The sequence below is a fragment of the Dasypus novemcinctus genome, chromosome 19 (assembly GCF_030445035.2).
Source record: "Dasypus novemcinctus isolate mDasNov1 chromosome 19, mDasNov1.1.hap2, whole genome shotgun sequence".
Lineage (NCBI taxonomy): Eukaryota > Metazoa > Chordata > Mammalia > Cingulata > Dasypodidae > Dasypus > Dasypus novemcinctus.
In genome coordinates this window covers 34,598,245-34,617,807 of record NC_080691.1, presented here as the reverse complement: position 1 = coordinate 34,617,807, position 19,563 = coordinate 34,598,245, and the positions used below count along the sequence as shown (strand labels likewise).

Below are 19,563 nucleotides of genomic sequence, written 5' to 3'. Positions count from 1 at the left end.
TTACTTAATGGATGGTCTGGTGGTACCCTTTATACTCTTCTGCCTTTCAGTAATGGAAACCTTCCCACCTCAACATTTAGCAGGGCACATGGCATCCAAGCTATCACCGCATTTCCTGACCTCTTCTGCAGCATGACTGGTCATATGGTCTAGTTCTCATCAATGGAATTTGAAGAGAAGTAATGTATGCTACTTTCCTATCACTTCCTTAAAAGAAAATGTCTGCACTGTACTTCCTTCCTTCCTCTTCTGCTGGCTGAGAAATGGCCATCACCGAAGCACCTGTCTTGGCCCCAGAGAAGGAGATTCCATAGTGAGGATGGCAGATGCCCTGGGTTGCAGCGCTAACTCCTCCGTGGACAGCACACAAGAACTCCAGACCAGTGGTTATCTACTTAGCTATACTTTGGAGTCACCTAGGCAGAATTTTAAAATATGGATATCTCAGCTTCCACCACAGATATTCTGATCTAATTGGTCTATGGTGTTGCCTTGACTTTGGGCCACTGCGTTTCAGGGTCCCTTCATTACAATAGCTTGAGCTATACCTAAACTAACAGAGATAGTCTTACAATTCAAATCAAAGGACACAGAAGTTTCCCTTTATCAACGTTTCTCAAATATCCTGGCCTATGAAGTATATCCTAGACCAGAAAAGCTAGAATCAAGCCTGGCCTATTACAGCAATATGCAAAGCATTCAAAACCGTTTTCAAAACAAAAGAAATTCTTCCAAAAACGTTTACCCAAGTTTTAGGCTTTTACTCCCAGCACCCTACCCCTGCTCCAGTTAATTCCCAGTTCTTTTTCATACTTGGGTGTATTTCATTAATCATTAATCACCAATTTCCATTGGATAGTATTTTTCTCATATAAACTACCCTAGAATTGGCTAGAGAGAAATATTTTTTGTAGTTTAAAAACGATATAATGCCAAATCCATCCAAATTTGAAGGTAAAAATGTTACAGCCTATGCAATAGTTGTACACATCAAATGAATTCAAGAATTTCTGATCTCATACTTTGAAGAGTCAAATCTTTTGTCACAGTTGTCCCTAAAGAGTCACATACGTTATATATTAGGTATAACCATAGAGGGTAAGAGAAAAATAATCATCTGTTCGTTTACTCATTCATCCACCCAAAAGATATCTACTGCATTCGCTCCATGAGCTGGGCACTGTGCCAGACACTAAGGGTACACAGTACATCACATACCATCCTGGTCCCACCTGGAAGGCGCTCCCATCCAGACGGGGAGCCCCAATACAATGTGGCATGCATGCTTCAAGCAGGGAAATTACAGGGTGCCACTGCAGGCCACCTCAACAGGGCTGATTCTAATGGTGGACTGGCAAAGATAAAGTCCAAGGGAAAGGAATGGACGCTTAAGAAGAACCTTACAAATCCTGTTAGCTGGCACCAAGTAATTGAATGAAAGGACAAAAACGATGTTTTAAAAGTACAAGGAGAAAAATGCCAGACCACAAATAGTTCCCACTTTCGGGCTCACTTATTTTTTATAACTATGTGTGAGAAGAATACTGCCCATGAAATTAACATCAGGCTTTTCACAGCTTTTTCAAAGCAAACACTCCCTTTCCATTTCTGTAACAGGACTGACAGATTACGTTTTGTTTCTTCAACTGGCAAAAAGGCTGACTTGTTTGGTAAAAACTGCCATACTTCCTCAGCACCCAAACACAGCCCCAGCTCTCCTACTCCCCATTCTTCCCTAGGACAGCATGAACTGTTCGCAATGGTAGTAAAAGGAGCACCGTCTGGGCAAACAGGTTTACAAACAAAAATATGCTCCACAGATCACCCAATGTAAATTTTCTATTTCTTGTCTTTTAATTTGGTAAGTGATCTCTTTTGTCACATAATTCTTAATTTTGTGGCATCATGACCATTCATCTTCTCTTTTATGGTTTCTGTATTTGGGATTTGCTTCTACAGAGAGGCCTTCTGTACTCCAGAGTAATAAAAATATATAACCTCTTATTTTTTCTATTCTTAATATTTTTGATTAGCTCGTTAAACACACTGCAATTTATTTCCACATAAAATGAATCTGAGGAGAACTGATATCTTCATAAAGTCCAAAAATACGCTGTGTCTCTCCTTTTATTCAGTTTTTTTTTTCTTACTTCTCTTAATGAAGTTTTGTTTTCCTTCATATTGGTCTTGTCAATGAATAGTTAGTAAGGTCTGGTTTAGAGTAACACATTAGGAAGCATGCATTTTAAAATAATTATGAAATGTTTTTGATGTATTAATATTTGAGAAACTGAGAGCCATTAAAGTAATTTTAACAAGTGATTTATATTGCATTGTTTCATTAGGCATGTATGTTTAGATGGTAGATTACTTTAATTAGTATAGGTTATTATTTTTCTGCTAAATTTAAACACCAGGGCTATGATTTAATAGATACTCAGTTGAATAAGGTTCAGTAAAGTCTTTTGTATTCAGAGAGTAAATGAATATATTTTTCTAAAGTTTTATTTCTTCCTGCATTTCCTCTCTGGAAAGCCTTCTTGCATTTCTTTTCTTGTCCCTCTGTTGCAATCTTCAGTCTAGAGGTTGTAAATCTGACCATACTACTTGGATTACTCAAGACTCTTTGGTTAGAAATGAGTTTATTAAAATTCTTGCCACATCTTCACAATCCCTATCAAGAAGCTTCCTTTTGAAAGTGATCTAAAGCAATTTTCAAAAAGCCCAGCATCCTTCCTTCAGTATAAGTTGTCTGAGATCCAGTATATCTTTCACCCATACGACACTACTTGGAAAATTGGGTTTTTTTTACTGTAAAAATACAGTTGTGATCTCACACCTAAGCACCTACTCAAATGTTTTCAAAAATTACTGAGAAAAATGTTAAATGTGCAAAAGAGTAGGGAATAGTTTAATGAACCCCCACATCCCATCATTCAACAACTCATTCAACAATTACCAAGATTTCAGCCTGCTGCTACTTTATCTCCTTTCCCTCAATTTCTCTGAAACATTTAAAAGTAAATCTCAGACCACATGTCATGCCAACAACTTTAATCTGCATTTCTAAAAAACAGGACATTTTCCTTAAATGACCACAATCCATTATCACCACAACCCTGCTCCAGAAATAACAATAATTCCTCAAGATAATCTAATATCCAGTCCTTATTCAAATCTCCATTATACTCTCAGAATTGTCTTTTGTAGAACTGGTGGGTTTGAACTGGGATCCAGTTGAGAGCCACACATTGATTTGATTGTTACATCTCTTAAGTCTGTCTTAATCTAAACCACCTCTCCCTTCCTACCGCCCGCCTTTTAACTTCATGCCAGTGGCTTACAGAGGAAACCAGGAAAGATATCCTCAAGAATGCCCCCATTCCAGATGTGTCTGTTTCCTTCGTTAATTTGTTCCCCTATCTCCCTATTTCCTGTAAACTAAAAGTTAGCACTCAAGGCTCGACTATATTCAAGATCTTCTGGGGGTAGAAATACTTACCAGATGGTCCTGGTGCTTCATATTACCTCACTTAAGGAGTCACATAGTTATTTCACTCTTAATGATTCAAAAATTGCTTAGTAAGTTCAGATGGGGATAATGCGATCTCGCCTTTTAAAATTCCCCATCAACCTTACATCCATTGGCAATCTTTGCCTAAATCAGTACTTTTATTAAGAACTGGAAAATGGTGAATTTTCTAATTCCATCATTCCTTCCACACTCATTTTGCTGTAATTCTTCTCTAAAAAGGATTTAGTCTCAACCAACTAGGCCTTTTAGTTACCCTAAAATGTAGTTCTTACAGGAAAACAAAGTAAATGACCTTGCCAATTTTCAAAGAAGATAGAGTTGGTGTCCTAGTCTTACTGTTAGTGTTTTGTTTGCAGATCCCCTTCTTGGATACATGGGTATATTATTTTCGTATTGCTACTATTAAAAAAAAAGTGTGGTACTTTAAAATAACACAAATTTATCACATTACAGATCTGTTGACTAGAAGTTGAAAGTAAGTCTCACTGAGGTAAAAACAATATGTCAGCAGGACTGTGCTCCTTCTGGAGGCTCTAGGGGAGAATCCATTTCCTTTCCTTTTCCAGCTTCTAGAGGATGCCTGCATTCCTTGGCTCATGAACCTCTTACTCCATCTTCAAAGCCAGCAAGAGCTGGTCAAGTTCTTCTTAGGCATATCACTTTGACAATGATTCTTCTGCCTTCTTTGTGATTATACTGAGCACATGCAGATAATCTAGGATAATCTCAATTTTAAATTAAGTGTACTGGTGACCTTAATTCCATCTGCAACCTTTATTCCCCCTGCCATGTAACATGACCTACTCACAGGTTCTGGAGAATAGGTCGCAGACATCTCAGGCCAGGGGGCATTATTCTGCCTACCATGGTGGAGCTTTATATATTCAGAATGTGTGACAGTTTGAAGTACTTTTATGAATCCCAAAAAGAAAAAGATTACGTTTTGAACTAATCTGTTCCTGTGAGTGTGGGGCCCTTCCAACCGGACTAGTCATCAGTGAGGCATAAGCCCAGCTTGGTTCTTTGCCCTCTTGCTGGGTCTGATATAAATGGAGACACAGAGAGAGACACACACAGAGAGGAAGGAAGCTGCCATATTTGATACGGCCATTTAAGAGAAAGAACTCCAGGTTCCCCCACAACAGAGCTCAAGGAGAGAAGACCCCCAAGAGGCTCAAAGAGCGGAGGCCCAGGGAGAGATGAATGATCCGTCACAGTTGAGTTCAAGGAAAAAGTAGAGAGAGACCAGAAGACCTGCCATCTTGCCTGTTCGCCACGTGGAAGGACCCTAGGATTACTAGTAGCTGACTTTGCTGAGAAAGCATCTCTGATGGTGCCTTGATATGGACATTTTACTGTCTCAGAATTATAAGATTTTACTCTAAATAAAATTCCATTATAAAAGTCAACCCATTTCTGGTATGTTCCTTTGGCAGCCCATTGGCAAAATGAGACAGAATTGGTGCCTAGAGTGGGTGCCACAGCTTGCAATTACCAAAAATGGTGGAATGGTTTTATAAATGGATAGGCTTGCAATTACCAAAAATGTTGGATGGCTTTATAAAAGGATGGGCTTGCAATTACCAAAAATGTTGGAATAGCTTTGAAATATGGATGTATTTTTTGGAGGAAGTGTGAAGTGCTTGATAAGGCCTACAGTGCTTTGAAGAGACTATTGGTAAAAAATATGGATGCTAAAGGCCTACAGTGCTTTGAAGAGACTATTGGTAAAAGTATGGATGCTAAACATAGTTCTGATAAGGCCTTAGGCAAAAATAATGACTGGAAAGAAAGCAATCCTTGCTTTAAAGTGGAAGACAACTTGGCAACATTGACTCCTGATGTTAAATGGAAGGCAGAATTTGAAAATGACAAGATTGGACATTTAGCTGAGGAGATTTCCAAATTAAATGTGGAAAATGTCGCTGGCTTCTCCTTGCAGCTTATAACAAAATGTGAGGGGAAAGAGATACGCTGAGAACTAACAACAGCATTACTGCATCAGTAAGACTTCTGAATGAAGTTTTAAATTTCTTTTTTAACTCTATCCTTAAAATATAAAGGACAATTTGCCATCATTTATCAAAACTGAAAATGCTCACAACTTTCCTCTAGGTATCTATCCAAGAGAAAGGTTCACATATAAGCTCAAAGATATCCATGCAAGGATGCTCATTTCTGATTATAAACATAGAATTAATAAGACAATGGTTCTATGACCCATATCATGTAGCCATTCAAAAGACTGAGACTGGGAAACGGACTTGGCCCAGTGGTTAGGGTGTCCATCTACCACATGGGAGGTCCGTGGTTCAAACCCCGGACCTCCATGACCCGTGTGGAGCTGGCCCATGTGCAGTGCTGATGCGCGCAAGGTGTGCCATGCCACGCAGGGGTGTCCCCCGCGTAGGGGAGCCCCACTCGCAAGGAGTGCGCCCCGTAAGGAGAGCCGCCCAGCGCGAGAGAAAGTGCAGCCTGCCCAGGAACGGCGCCACCCACACTTCCTGCGCCGCTGAAGACAACAGAAGTGGACAAAGAAACAAGACGCAGCAAATAGACACAGAGAACAGACAACCGGGAAGGGGGGGAAATTAAATAAATTAATAAATCTTAAAAAAAAAAAAAGACTGAGACTGATCTCTATAGTCTTTGACCGACTAGGAAAAGTTCAACACACATCACTGGGTAAAGAAAGGAAATCATAAATGGATTCACTAAAGGGTTCCTAATAGTAGACCTCTTATTGTAATATGATATCAAAAACCCTTCTGTGTAAACATTAAATATGTAACTTGTTTCATTAATTTTCTATCACATCTATAATGTACCACAAACAAGCTTAACATAAAAACCCCACATGTACCTAAAGTAACTGACAAGTATGTTCAAGCCAAGGACATCCATTTACCTACTGGCAGGGAGAGGTATGAATCTTAATTTTGTTTTCCAAATTAAGGGTGCATCCGTAATCCCAAAAAGATGCCTGAAGTAAGAGAATATTGAGAACCACTGGGAAACAGACTTGGCCCAGTGGTTAGGGCATCCGTCTACCACATGGGAGGTCCGCAGTTCAAACCCCGGGCCTCCTTGACCCGTGTGGAGCTGGCCCACGCGCAGTGCTGATGCGCGCAAGGAGTGCCTTGCCACGCAAGGGTGTCCCCCACGTGGGGGAGCCCCACGCGCAAGGAGTGCGCCCATAAGGAGAGCCATCCAGTGCAAAAGAAAGTGCAGCCTGCCCAGGAATGGCGCCGCCTACACTTCCCGTGCTGCTGACGACAACAGAAGCCGACAAAGAAACGACGCAGCAAATAGACACAGGGGGGGGGCGGAATTAAATAAATAAATAAATCTTTAAAAAAAAAAAAACCACTGGCATGTATCTTTTCTCAATTTATAATACAATCATTATTAATAGCTCTCCTATTATTTAACATGAAATTTATGACATCTTATCTTCTAAGGAATCATTCGTATATATTAAATCAAAGTCTCCAGCGAAATTTTGTACAATCTATTGGAGCACCTCCTCAGATCCCTTATCAAATGAAGACAAGGCATTTTCAAACTATTTCACTGTCAGAAATTGAGGATGTTCCTCTAACCCAATCCAAAACTCTTCTCCCTTTAGAATAAAGTTCACATTAGTTTTTGGGTTTTTTTAAAATGCCTGCCTGGTAGTTTCTATTAAAATTTGGATTGAGGAAGCCTGGGTTTGCAGCTCAGCTGTGCCCTGTGTTATCAATGTGACCTTGAACAATTAACTTCTCTCTGTATCTGAATTTCCTCCCTCTAATATGGAATGATTAGTATTTTGGAGCCATTTCCAAGAATCTGGAAATACAAAAAGTAAGATTGTCCTCTGAGAATAAAAATTTTAAATCAATATATAAAAGGGCAGAAAAATCTCAAAGGCTTCTAGGCTGGGTAGCCTTGGCTGTAACTTCATGGACTATATCACCAAACCCAGGGTAGGCCTGCCCACCAACCAGAAGAGGAAATGTGGAAGGAGGGAAAAATACACATTGTTGCAGAAGTCACCCACCACCAGGGATTTCAAGAACTCTACCTCCACAATCAGTGCAGTGGCAATGGCAAGATGACTATCAAAACTATTAAAGATGAAAAGCCATCCACTATAACCCTCTGGCCCATGGAACCTGCGTCTAAATTTTCACTAGGCTTCCCAGGTGGGAAACCCTCAGGAGAGAAGGTGCTGGCAACTCTGGGCATCCAGGCCTTTGCAAGCATCAGTGTTCACCTTCTCTCCAGTTCATTGGACTCACCCAGGACTACTAACAAAAGGATGATGACAGACAATGCCTACTCAAAAAAACAGAGAGTATCTAAAACTGCAAGCAGTTCCATCCATCTGCCCCATGGAATCTAAGCCCCCTCACAATGAGAAACAGAGTGGGCATCACCATTCCAAAATCCTCAAGATTGAGGAATGAACACACATAAGGAGGGAATGCAACTATGAACTAAAGCAGACTTTTATTATTATTCTAGCAATGGAAGAACTTGTAGCATTGATATAAAGGCAGTGGCCACCAAAGGTTCTGACAGAGAATAGGTGTCATATGGGCATTTTGGGGACATTGGAATGTTCCTGCATGACACTGCAATGATGGCGACAGGTTATTACACATTTCATCAAAACCTATAATAATTTTGTGTGGGGCAAAGTGTAAACTATAATGTAAACTATAGTCCATGGTTAGTAGCAATGCTTCACTATGTGTTCATCAATTGAAACAAATATACCACACTAATGAAATACGTTGTTAATGTGGGAAAGTGTGGGAAGAAGAGGGACCGAGTATATGGGAACCCCCTATATTTCTGATGTAACATTTATATAATCTAAGCTTCTTTTAAAAGAAAAAATATACGTAATAAATTTTAAAAAGTCAGTGTTTAATGTAAACCAGTGAACCTGGCATTCTCATAATTTGGCTTTTCATATAAATCGAACATATATATAAGTGCATTTATGGGAGTGGGAACCCCTTAACTTCATCCAATTCTCAAAAGGGTCTTTAAGCCCAAAATAAGAACTACTAGCCTACAAGATAAGAATGGATGAGTCAGGTTAGTCCAATTTTGCTGAGCAATGCATGTCTCCACTAGAGATAGATGCTCAGCACATCTCTGATACTACAATGATAAAATCTAGTTTCTGTCAGAAAGGCTGCTCCTGCACCACAGCAAGGATATCTGTGTCTTAGGAGAAAGCCAGTGGTTCCCCAAATGGACAAAATATATCCCAGTATCACCACATGGACATACCTTGAGTAATTGGTTTTTAAAAACACCTCTTACAGAGGATAATTATGAAAACTAAAAGAGCAAATACATGTAAACGATAAAGTACTGAGTTTTTAATTCCAAATTCAAATCATATAACTATGAAATAAATTATCTTCAGCTGTCACTGGGTTTAACAAGTTAGCACAAATATATAACATTCTAAAGATAATTCTAACAGGTTGACCTTCTGTTATGATCATTTCAATGTTGACCCAGTTTATACCCTAGTTGTGGAGAAATGTTTCCTCAGAGTTGGTTTGGGGGGGGGATAAACAGGTTAGAATCACTATGGCAATTCAGACTCATCCGCTTTTTCTCTCCATTCTGCCTTCTTATGTGCTACCCCAGGTAGCCATAAGACCAGCCATAAGCCGTAACAATTAACTAAGCTCAAATGAAGGAATTTCCACTGGCTACCTAATTAAACTTTTCCAGAATGAAATGGTCAGAAAAAAAAAAAAAACTTTTTTTAGAATATAACCTGATTTTTTTCCCCAAATAATCTATAACCCTGTGAAACACTAACCAGTCCAGCATCAGGCAAGTCCCTTTAAGAGACAGAAACCCAAAGTACCAGAGGTCTTCCACGTGAAACAAAAATCTCAAATCTACTAGAATCAGCTAACTGACCAAATGATAAAACCTCTGAGAAAGCTCTGACCTCAAAGACTCTCACAGGTTGGGTTATCTGTTTTGCTTACTTTGGGGGGAAGGGGGTCACTAACGTAAGTGTTCTCTCATTCATTACTTAGAAATTGTCATTGTACAAGAATAGCCTTTCCCTTATAGAACAATTCTAGCAGGAATGTTTTATATAAATACCAAGCTTTTCTCCGCTTTCACTGAAAACAATGCAGAAGGAGGCAGGTCCAGAATGGAACACAAAAGATAGCACAAACATTTTACACTCTCTACTATACTTAACACTGTGATGACAAGATTCATTGCACAATGCCTTTCCCAGTAAGTGTGCCATTATAATATAAAAAAAAGGAAGAGTAAATGTAATTGAAAAAAGTAGGATTCCTTGACCTTACCTGTTAGGATTAGTTCCATTTTAAAGGGAGAATAGGACCTCACCATCACCAAAGAGTAAAAGCCTCATATTTTTAAAGGACACTATATCCAAATAGCATCACATTCCGAGACATTCACAGCGCAAAATAAAAGCCTGCAGTATTTAACAGCCACTGTGTAAATGCCTTCCCATGAAACTTTTCATTCATTTTTAACCTTTTACCAAAAGCAATACAGATACAGAAAATTTAGAAGAAAAGTCTGAAAAATATAACCAGAGTTATCTTTCCAGATAAGATAATGAAAAGCAATGAGCTGACTTAACCACACAAAGCACAAATACTAGCGACACATTAGTCAAGAAAGTTTTATTGCTGAGATTAAAGGAATTTACTGTCTTCCTTAGTTAACTGGATAGCATGTTTTTAAATATATGAAATATATCCCTAACATCCTCAGAAGACTTCTCAGCAAATTAAAGCTCACTTCCTTCATAAATATTTTAGCCCAAAATTACATAAGAATTATACAGTGTCTGGCACTTAGCACTCGGTAAATGGCAGCTCTTATCTAACTTCCAAATTCTGACTAATAAAATATTAATCCCCTAGTCAAACTGGTGTAATCAATTTTAAATCATTCAAGGGACCAAAAGATCCCTCCCCACAATGGAATTTTAGAGGGACTTAACCACTCACTTGAAATAGGATTGTTGCTGGTTTTATCATTACTAAATTAATTACAATAATTTTACACATACCTTTTTGGTCTTCATAAATTTTAATACTCTTATTTAGCTAGTACATATTCAGACTGATGAGGACAGGTTAACACAAAGCAGTATGCAGACTTTAGCCAGAATACAAGGACTGACTAAAGGAACTAGGGACAGATTCTAGATACCACAGGTTAGGGAAGCTGCCATCAAGGATTTGAAGGTCTGTCATAATTGAGAGGAAAAGCTGTTTTGCATGACCACAAAAGAACAGAAATAGATCGGTATACAGACTATTACAAGAGAGCTTTCTAATACCACAAAGCTGCCACAGATGAAATGACCCTGGCTGGATATTAGAGAGGTAAGTTACCCATCAAATGCACTACTAAATTAAGATCTTACCCAAGATCTTATCAAGCATGAGATACTATAATTCTACCTATGTTATAGGTATGCAATCCGTTAATGTCTGAGGAAGGCTAGAATGAATCACCTTTTGCTCAATACTGAAGCCAGCTGCCTTTGGATTATGATTGTTTATGTACTTTCCTGAAGCAAGTACCTCTGAAGAATGAGTCAATGCACCTAAATGCCTACTTACATATATTTAAGAGTAGCATGCTATGAACTCCTCTGCAGTGAAACCAACAAAGCTCAGTGCCTACTGGAAGGGAGGTAAGGAGGGAGGGAGGGAGGGAAGACCGAGTGAAGCACCATAGGTAAAAGACTGTAGACCAGGGGTTCTTTACCTTTTTTGTTCCATGGACCCCTTTGTCAGTCAGGGGAAAACCATGGATCCCTTACTAAGTCCACACTATACTGTGTATTATTTAATAAATATATCACACCCGCATCAACACGTCCCCACAAGAAAAACGGTGTTTTTTTTTTATTTCAATTCAAGCTGACAGACCCCTGGTTAAGAACTCCTGTCCTAGATACACAGTGCCACAACAAGCAACTACAGAAAGAACACTAAGGGGAAATCTGGGAAGCGTTATCTACTTCTGGGTACGACAGTCAACCTTTTCTCTAGGTGTCCCAAACAACAATTCACCTTTAAGAAGTCTTGCCTTCCAAGCTACTTCCTCCGAGGACATGGCCCAAGGGTCTCTGTGCAATCCTGCCTTATTTGTTACTATTTTTATACTTTTTTAAGGTGTAGTTTCATATCTTACTGCACATAATTCTAAAATAACCCAATGGTACAAGTTAAAGAAAAATCACATCTTTTAATATTTCTTCCAATCTTTTCCTCTAAAGTTATTCTTTTTTTTTTTTTTTTTTTTTAAAGATTTATTTATTTATTTAATTTCCCCCCCTCCCCTGGTTGTCTGTTCTTGGTGTCTATTTGCTGCGTCTTGTTTCTTTGTCCGCTTCTGTTGTTGTCAGCGGCACGGGAAGTGTGGGCGGCGCCATTTGCGCGTGGGGGCTCCCCCACGCGGGGGACACCCTTGCGTGGCACGGCACTCCTTGCGCGCATCAGCGCTGCGCATGGGCCAGCTCCACACGGGTCAAGGAGGCCCGGGGTTTGAACCGCGGACCTCCCATATGGTAGACGGACGCCCTAACCACTGGGCCAAAGTCCGTTTCCCTAAAGTTATTCTTGTTTGAAACTCAGTATGAAGAGTCTTCAATGTTTTCTACTATTTACAAATATATCGTATTGATAGAAAATGCTCCCAAGAGACAGAACTTTTTATTGGGACATTTTACGAAAGGTAAAGAAAAGATATTCTATTTTGCAGATGGGGAACTGAATACAGTAAATTTAAGTGACTCACGGAGGTCCCATGGCAAGTTTCCAGTGGAATCAGATCCATATTTCTGGATCCTAGTCTAGAACTTTTTCTTCTACTGCAATATGGCAGGTAGGTAGTAAGGATAGGGGAGGAAAAACAGGGGCTGGCAATCATAAACAGACTTTCAAGTACCCTTAAGATGGAAATCTGGGCTGGCCACTTTCATATTGTCACCTCTTCCTGCTCCTGTGACCCTGGGAGAAGAAAATGGTAGCTAATAAGAATAGTGGTCCAAGGCTGGGTCAAGGCTGACTTTCACAAATCACCAATCACAATCACACATGCAGTACAAAAATATTTTCACTGTATTCTCTAATTTTTTTTCCTACTAGTGTCCTATATAGAAAGTATTAAAATACGCTCAAGACTGAAGCTCACACATAGATGACCCAAGAGGAGACTTCCAAAATTAGAAGATGCACAGGATATGAGAAGCAAAGTTATTACTTCTCCTCTTGCATTCTAGATGCATATAGCAGTCAAAAAAGGCCCAGGGGTTCTCATTTCTAATCAAGGCTAAAAGTAGAAAGGAAGAATAAGGAAGCAAGAAATAAGAGAAGCAAAGGCAGGTCCAGAACAACCAGCCCCATTAGCATGCAAATTACTTAACATATAAATTATTTAATAATAAGAGAGTAAATGCTGCCAAGTTAATCATTTCCATTCCCCCACTGCCCATGTCCAGAGAATGATACACAGGACTATCTTGTACACAGACTACATTTCCACCTAGAGCAGTCTTTCAATATATAGTGTTTTATTAACAAAAGAAATTTATATAAATGAGAAAGTGACTTTTATTGCAAATAAAGGAAAAAATATTGTTTTCCTGGGCCTTCCACTTTTTCTAAATAATAACACAGGAAGAAAACCTGTTTGGAAGCTTGAGGCTGGTGAGGAGGTCTGTTATACAATTTCTCATTAACAGCAGCAAGATTGGGCTTCTTGTTTTAAACAGAACAAACATTTAACCCTCAAGCTCCTCCTGGGAAATAAGGAACAAACTGCTTATTCACTTAGTCATAATTACCGTTTTCGCAGGTCCCAGAGGAACTGCTGTTCTCTCTCAGTCCCTGAGAACAGTCCTGACTTCAAATACGCCAACAGCAGCTGATCAAGATAATCCACAAATATTTTCCCCAAATAAAAAAATTTATCACAGTTGAGTCAATTACTAAATAAGAGGCAAGGGTATTCATTATTTATTTGGTAAGGTGGCACAGACAGGTGGAAAGAGCCTGGACTTCGAAAATGTGGGCTTGAATCCTGCCTCTGGCACCTCCAGCTGTTCCCTAGATGGAGCTGCTTGACTTCTCTGAGCAGCTCTTCCTTCTTCTGTAAAACGGGGCTATGTCTATTCACCTTCAGAAGACTATTGTGGAGTTAAACTTCTCCTTGTCAGGGTTATAGGTGTCCCCCCTCTCTACCACTTTGCATGACACCTCATTGCTTATCAGCCATTGGCTAAGGCTTGCACTTGCCTTCTTCAAGCCTTGCACCTTCACCCAACAGTTTCAGTCCCTGTCCAAACAGATGTTGGACAAAGCCAGATTTAGTGCAACAGGGAAGCAGTGTTTAGAGGCGGCCTCTAAGAACACATTGCGTCTAAAAGCAGGGACTCCCTGTACTCTGGAGAGATCCTCTAGGCTCTTGATTGAAACCATTTCACAATGCTCGACTTGGACAGATTCTCGGTCCAAAACTGATTGTGCTGGAACATTTATTTCGAAGAACTGACGACCACACACAGTACTTCCATCTTCAAGTCACAGCCACAAATGAAGTTTGACCAAGAATAAAATAATAGCTGAAAGGTCAAAACAAATTACATTTTCAATGTGTACCTGAGTGAAAGAGAAGGAACAACACCGCCACAGTTTTATATATGGAAATAATCCGATCAACAATAAGGAATGCTTTCTTCCTGTGGGCTATTTGTTCTTTATGAAGTGTCAGGCACTGTTTTAGGCCCTAGGGAAACAGTAATAGATAAAACAGACAAAACTCCCTGCCCTCAAACACTGCCTCAAACACTTTATGTTCTCCTGATCGCTGTGGACTAAGCAGGTTTTTGCGCTATTAACTCACAGCTTTTACCAGTCCCAATTTCTTTGAAATACTGTCTTCTCCCTCCCTTGAACCCCTTGAAGCATTATTAGCTTATACTAGATGCAATTTAGTGATTTTACATTTGAAACTAAATAAACCAGGGACTAGTCCATAGGTTTTCAAGTATTTGAATGCTATAGCCACGCTACATCTCATCAAGAAACTGGTAGTCATTTGACATCTCGAAGGGTTTGGAAAAGTCCAGCAGGTAATTTTAATATTAAGTTGTTGCACTATTAAACTCAGGGCCATATATATATATACACACATACATAAAAAGGAAGTACATGGAAACACTTCTACCTTTTAGTTAGAACCTCCCTGGGGATAATCATATATTAACTTTTCAGTTCACAGTTAGGCTGGGGGTGGGAGGAGTAGGGGGATGCAGGCACACAATACCCTACGACCTGAACAGAGAGGAATATTTCACGTTTTCCACCAATCACATACTGTTTGGAGTTAAGGAAATGGCTGGGTAAACTCCTTCATTTTCACTAAAGTAAGAAGAGTACTAAGCCACTTTTCCAGATTAATTACATGACGTAGTTTTACAGATAGGAAGATGCAAGCTACTATAATCCTATGTATACTATGTCTAGATAGTTCTTCAAAGGGAGTAACAAATTACTGTAAAATTCTATAAATATAATGTGCTCTATAAATCCAGAATAAATCCAAATGCTACATGTCTGTGGCTAAACAGAAACTTCAAGCAACTGAAAGCACCTCAAAAGCAAACATCTTTTCATCTGAACTCTGTGTACCTCCCACTGGACTGTAGGCCTCTTGAGGCAAGGCACTGTGGCCTGGTTCATTGCCCTATCCCCAAGCCCAGCTCTAGGCAATGTCTCTGTAATGCCTACTGCATAATGTAGTTCAGCAGCCTCATGAAGTCCTTATGGTCTGTCAGAGTACGTCTAGAAGGTTAGAAAACATCTTTAAACTTTTGTTTTCAGAACTTCCTACCATACTGTTTGAACACTTAGAAAGGAGAAGCTTTGCAATAGACGATCAAACATCTTTAATGTCTGATAAACAGAAAAAGGGCTCAAAGGTTCATGTTACTCCACTCCTTTCAACTTGGTGTGATTTCAGGACAAGTGAATTGTATTATATTTGAAACAGTTAAAAGCAGTAATGGAGCCTGAAGTAAAAGCGGTCTTGATCATGCCACGACTTACTTAAGATGTTGACCTTTTCTAGGCCTTAGCTTGTGAATTAGATCCTACTGAAATAAAAGTGCTTCTTTCCCAATATGGCTCAAAACAATTAGCATGCTCACCTGAATGCCCATGTTTTAATTAGGACGGTGCAGCGAGTACATGGCAAGTCCAAGGGGGTCCCAGTTTACTACTCCCAGTGGATCCCACTAACAGCCACATTAGCCCAGAAAACATTCCAGTAACCTAAAGCAGCTATGTAGTTTGAACAAATAGTCAGCTTTCACAGGATATACACTCATTGGTACATTAATTGAATAATGTGTCAACATAAGAATATATTTGCCTCTTGCTTTCTCAGAGAAGGCTGCCATTTTCTGAGATTCTCCAATAACAGGCAGGGGACTGCAGACCCAGAGTTTCATTTAAATTAGCTAATGTCTAGTTCTGTTTTTCTGTTTAAAGTGGTGGAAAAAGCAAAGTAACTAAAATAAGGAAGCATGCAGAAATACTATAGTGACTTCAAATTACTAGCTGGAAATAAAAAGTCACTAGGGACAGACCAACGGTAAGATGTACACTTTTCATTTAGATACTAAAAATACAAATCTAAACAACTTTACTAAGAATACCAAAGACTGGTGATGATCATACAACGTACTCCAGAATGAAGCTGAAATAGAAACTCTTTACCAGAAAACATTTGACCGGTATCCTTTACCAACAGTCATATCAGCCTTTTTTTGAGTCATTAGGCTGCGGCATTTTAACATGAAATTAACTTTCTTGTTGGAGCTACAGAAATCCCCCAAGTCTCCCTCCCCTCCAAAATCAAGCAGGTGGACAAACTTACTAACTGCCATCCAGTGGTAGAGAAAAATTTGCAAGATGTTTACCTGATAATCTCAATCTAACAGAATTCTGACACAGCACAAATTATTAGGTAAACGGTTACATTACAAAACTGAAGCCTAAATCCAGAGCAGTTGAAATAAATTCAAAACAAATTAGAATCCCTAGAGGAGGTTCCAATGGCCTAATTCAAAAGTCTATTTCTCAAAAAACCAACAAAATATCAATTACTAAAGAGATGTATCCTAAAATCACTCTCCTGTTGATATTGCTTAATTCTACGATGTCAAGAGAAATAGGTTTCCCCATCATTAATTCTTTCTTAAAAGAAAGCATTACTAAAGAATATCACCAAAAAACAGGCATTCATACAAGGAAGTGAATACCCTAAGTACATAAGTAGGTTAAGAGGGACACTGAAAAAAGCAGAAGTCACATTAAGTTTAAAATACCAAGAAAAAAAATGAACAGAAGTTCCTAATTTTAGTAATATATTCCCCCCCCCCCCAAAAAAAAAGCCCCAGGAGTTGAGATGTGTTCTTATATACAGACATTCTACATATTTAGATTTCCCTATCCTTTCTTTTTTTTGGCAGGGGGGCCAGTGGATAGAAAAATCAGAAGAAAAATAATTAAGTACACGTACAGTTGTTTTTGCTGTTTTGTTATTTTTTAATAAAATTCAGGTTTGATTTGGAGATCCTCCTTTTTCTTAGTTTCCCATTTGCCAGAAACTTTAAACAGCACTGATTTTTCAATCAGCTTAAGAAAAATTCTGGGATAGGAATGTTAATTTCACAATACTCCAGAAAGGTCTGCACTCTTCCCTGGTTTTCACAGCTTTGCACTGTTTTCAAAGAGCACACCTGCTCACCAACAAGACCCATGGGCTGAGAGGGGAAACCAAGCCAAAAATATCTAAAAATAGCTAGCAAGGTCAATCCACTGCCACAATTGGGCTTTTCACAGTATCTTGAAGAGACAATTTTCCATATTGTAGGCTCATGAATGGACTTGTAAAAATAATCTGATGATCACGTAAGCATCAAAGGAAAGATTTATTTCTTATGTCAAGGTAACATTAAGCAATCTTGGGTGTACAATGCTTGAAGGACTGATACTTTCAAAATGGAGAAGAGGTTTGGTTTAGATGCCCATGTCTTACAAAGTTGCATGGTTTCAAATGCACCGTAAAGAAGGTGTCTCTTTTTATCATCAATTCCACCCAAGAGCAATGTAGAGTTGAGGAGCCACATTTTCCAGACAACTCATATAATGGTGTTGATTAGGAAAGCAGCTGGGGAAAAAAACTCCAGCACTGTTGCTTGATATATTATTTGAAACCTACTATTAACCTGAAAAAGATTCTTTTCTGTAGTTAAGTTTTTTATTAATTAATATCTCCAAGCAACCTTTACAATAATAAATTATTTGAGATAAAAATTACAATTTGGAACGGACTTTAACAAGCCCCTGTCCAATTTGGGCTCTCTCTTTTTTTTTTTTTTTTTTTGTAATTTAAGAAGGAATTGTTTGGCATCACCTGTTCAATGTTCTTTTTTTTGTTTGTTTCCTTTCCTTGTACAGCTGTTTAGTCTACATAAAATTTTCACGAAATGGGCAGCTGGCTGTGCCAAGACCTTTGGTGAAGTGGTGGAAGAGGGGAGGGAGGTCGCTGTTACAGGCAACACGGGCAGTGCAAAGCTCTGTTCTTAAATGAATCCCGTTTCAGCGTTTGAATAAACTGTGTCACCAGTAGAACTACAAGTTGAGGAAAAACAGCTCAGTTGATAATGAACTTAAAAAGAAAACTGGGTGGATCAGAATCCGCTCCTTACTACCTGGGGGGTTAAGAGGGAAAAGGAGCCCAGGAAGTTGACTTAAACTAATGGGCCTCCAGGGGAGCAGGCACCGAAGCCCGCAGTTCAAGTACCTGGGACACAAGGCAACAAGCCTGCACTTCCCAGGTAAGGAGCCCAGAGCGAGCGGAGAGGAGCGTGGCGTTGGGAAGGGGCAGGGAAACGACCAGGATGGAGCTGGAGGCAAGGACAGTGATGGGGCAGCCTGAGTGCCGGGGATGGGACGGCGGGGCACGAGGCAACGGAGCAGGGAGGACCACAAGGACGGGGCTCGAGGGATCGACAGGGAGGGGAGGACCGTAACGGGGCTGGATGAAGAGACAGGGCCGGGTCAGGAAGGGACGACGCGGCCGGGGCAGGAGGGGGCGACCGGGATGGAGCTGGTCCAGCGAAGTCACAAGCACGTCCTAACCAGCCCCTTGGTGGGGCGCTCGCTCGCGCCGGGCGCCGCGCCGAGAGTTTTGGGGTGCCCTCTCGGGATATCCCCTCAACCGCCCTCCAGTGCCCCCACTTCGGGGACGGGAACGCCGAGGCGGGCCTGCAGCGCCGGTCCCCGGAGGTCGCCGGCCGGGGAGCAGCGGCGGCGGAGCACCCGACCCTCCGGGACGCAGGGGGTCGCTGGCGGCCGCGCGAGGGACGGCGCGGGCGCCGGGCGCCGATACCTGGGCTCGGGCAGGACGATCCTCTTGCTGGCGCGGGCGGCCGGGGTCGCCTTGCTCTTCTCCATCGCCATCAGGTAGCTGACATCGGCCAGCACGGCCTCGAGGTCCGCCATGTTGGCGAGCGGCGGCGGCGGCGGCGGTTCCTCGGGACCCGGACGGGACGCGCTCCCGCCGCCGCCGCCCGCCGCGCCCCGACGTGGGGGGGCCGCCCCGGGGCAGCCCCCCCCTCGCGCGCCCCCGCTCGCCCGCGCGCCCCGCGCCGCCTCAGCGCCCCGCGCGCGCGCGCCGGAGCCTCGCGCCCGCCGGGGTCGCCGCGCGCCGCCCCGCCCCCCTCCGCGGCCCCGCGCACGCGCCGCCGCCCCCGCCCCTTCCGCGGGGTTCCACAGGGGAGCGCGCGCCCAACCGTCTGTTCCCCGCTGGGCGCCTGGGCCGGAACCCTGGCCCCGCCCACCCCGGCCCTCCGCGCCGCCCCGGCTCGCCTCGCGACCGCGTTCCCACAGGCGCCTTCCCGCCTTCCCCACGAGGGACTTCCTCTC

At 41.3% G+C, this 19,563-nt stretch overlaps 1 protein-coding gene across 1 annotated transcript in view; it reads right to left on the bottom strand.

The window, feature by feature from the left end:
- The window catches only part of GRK3 (G protein-coupled receptor kinase 3), a 152,508-nt gene extending 133,177 nt beyond the window's left edge, over nucleotides 1-19,331 (bottom strand). The window contains exon 1 of the mRNA XM_058281566.1: nucleotides 19,028-19,331. Within this exon, the coding sequence (XP_058137549.1) occupies nucleotides 19,028-19,140 (113 nt within the window). The 5' untranslated portion in view covers nucleotides 19,141-19,331. The remainder of the gene's footprint in view (nucleotides 1-19,027) is intronic.
- Nucleotides 19,332-19,563: the final 232 nt, after the last annotated feature.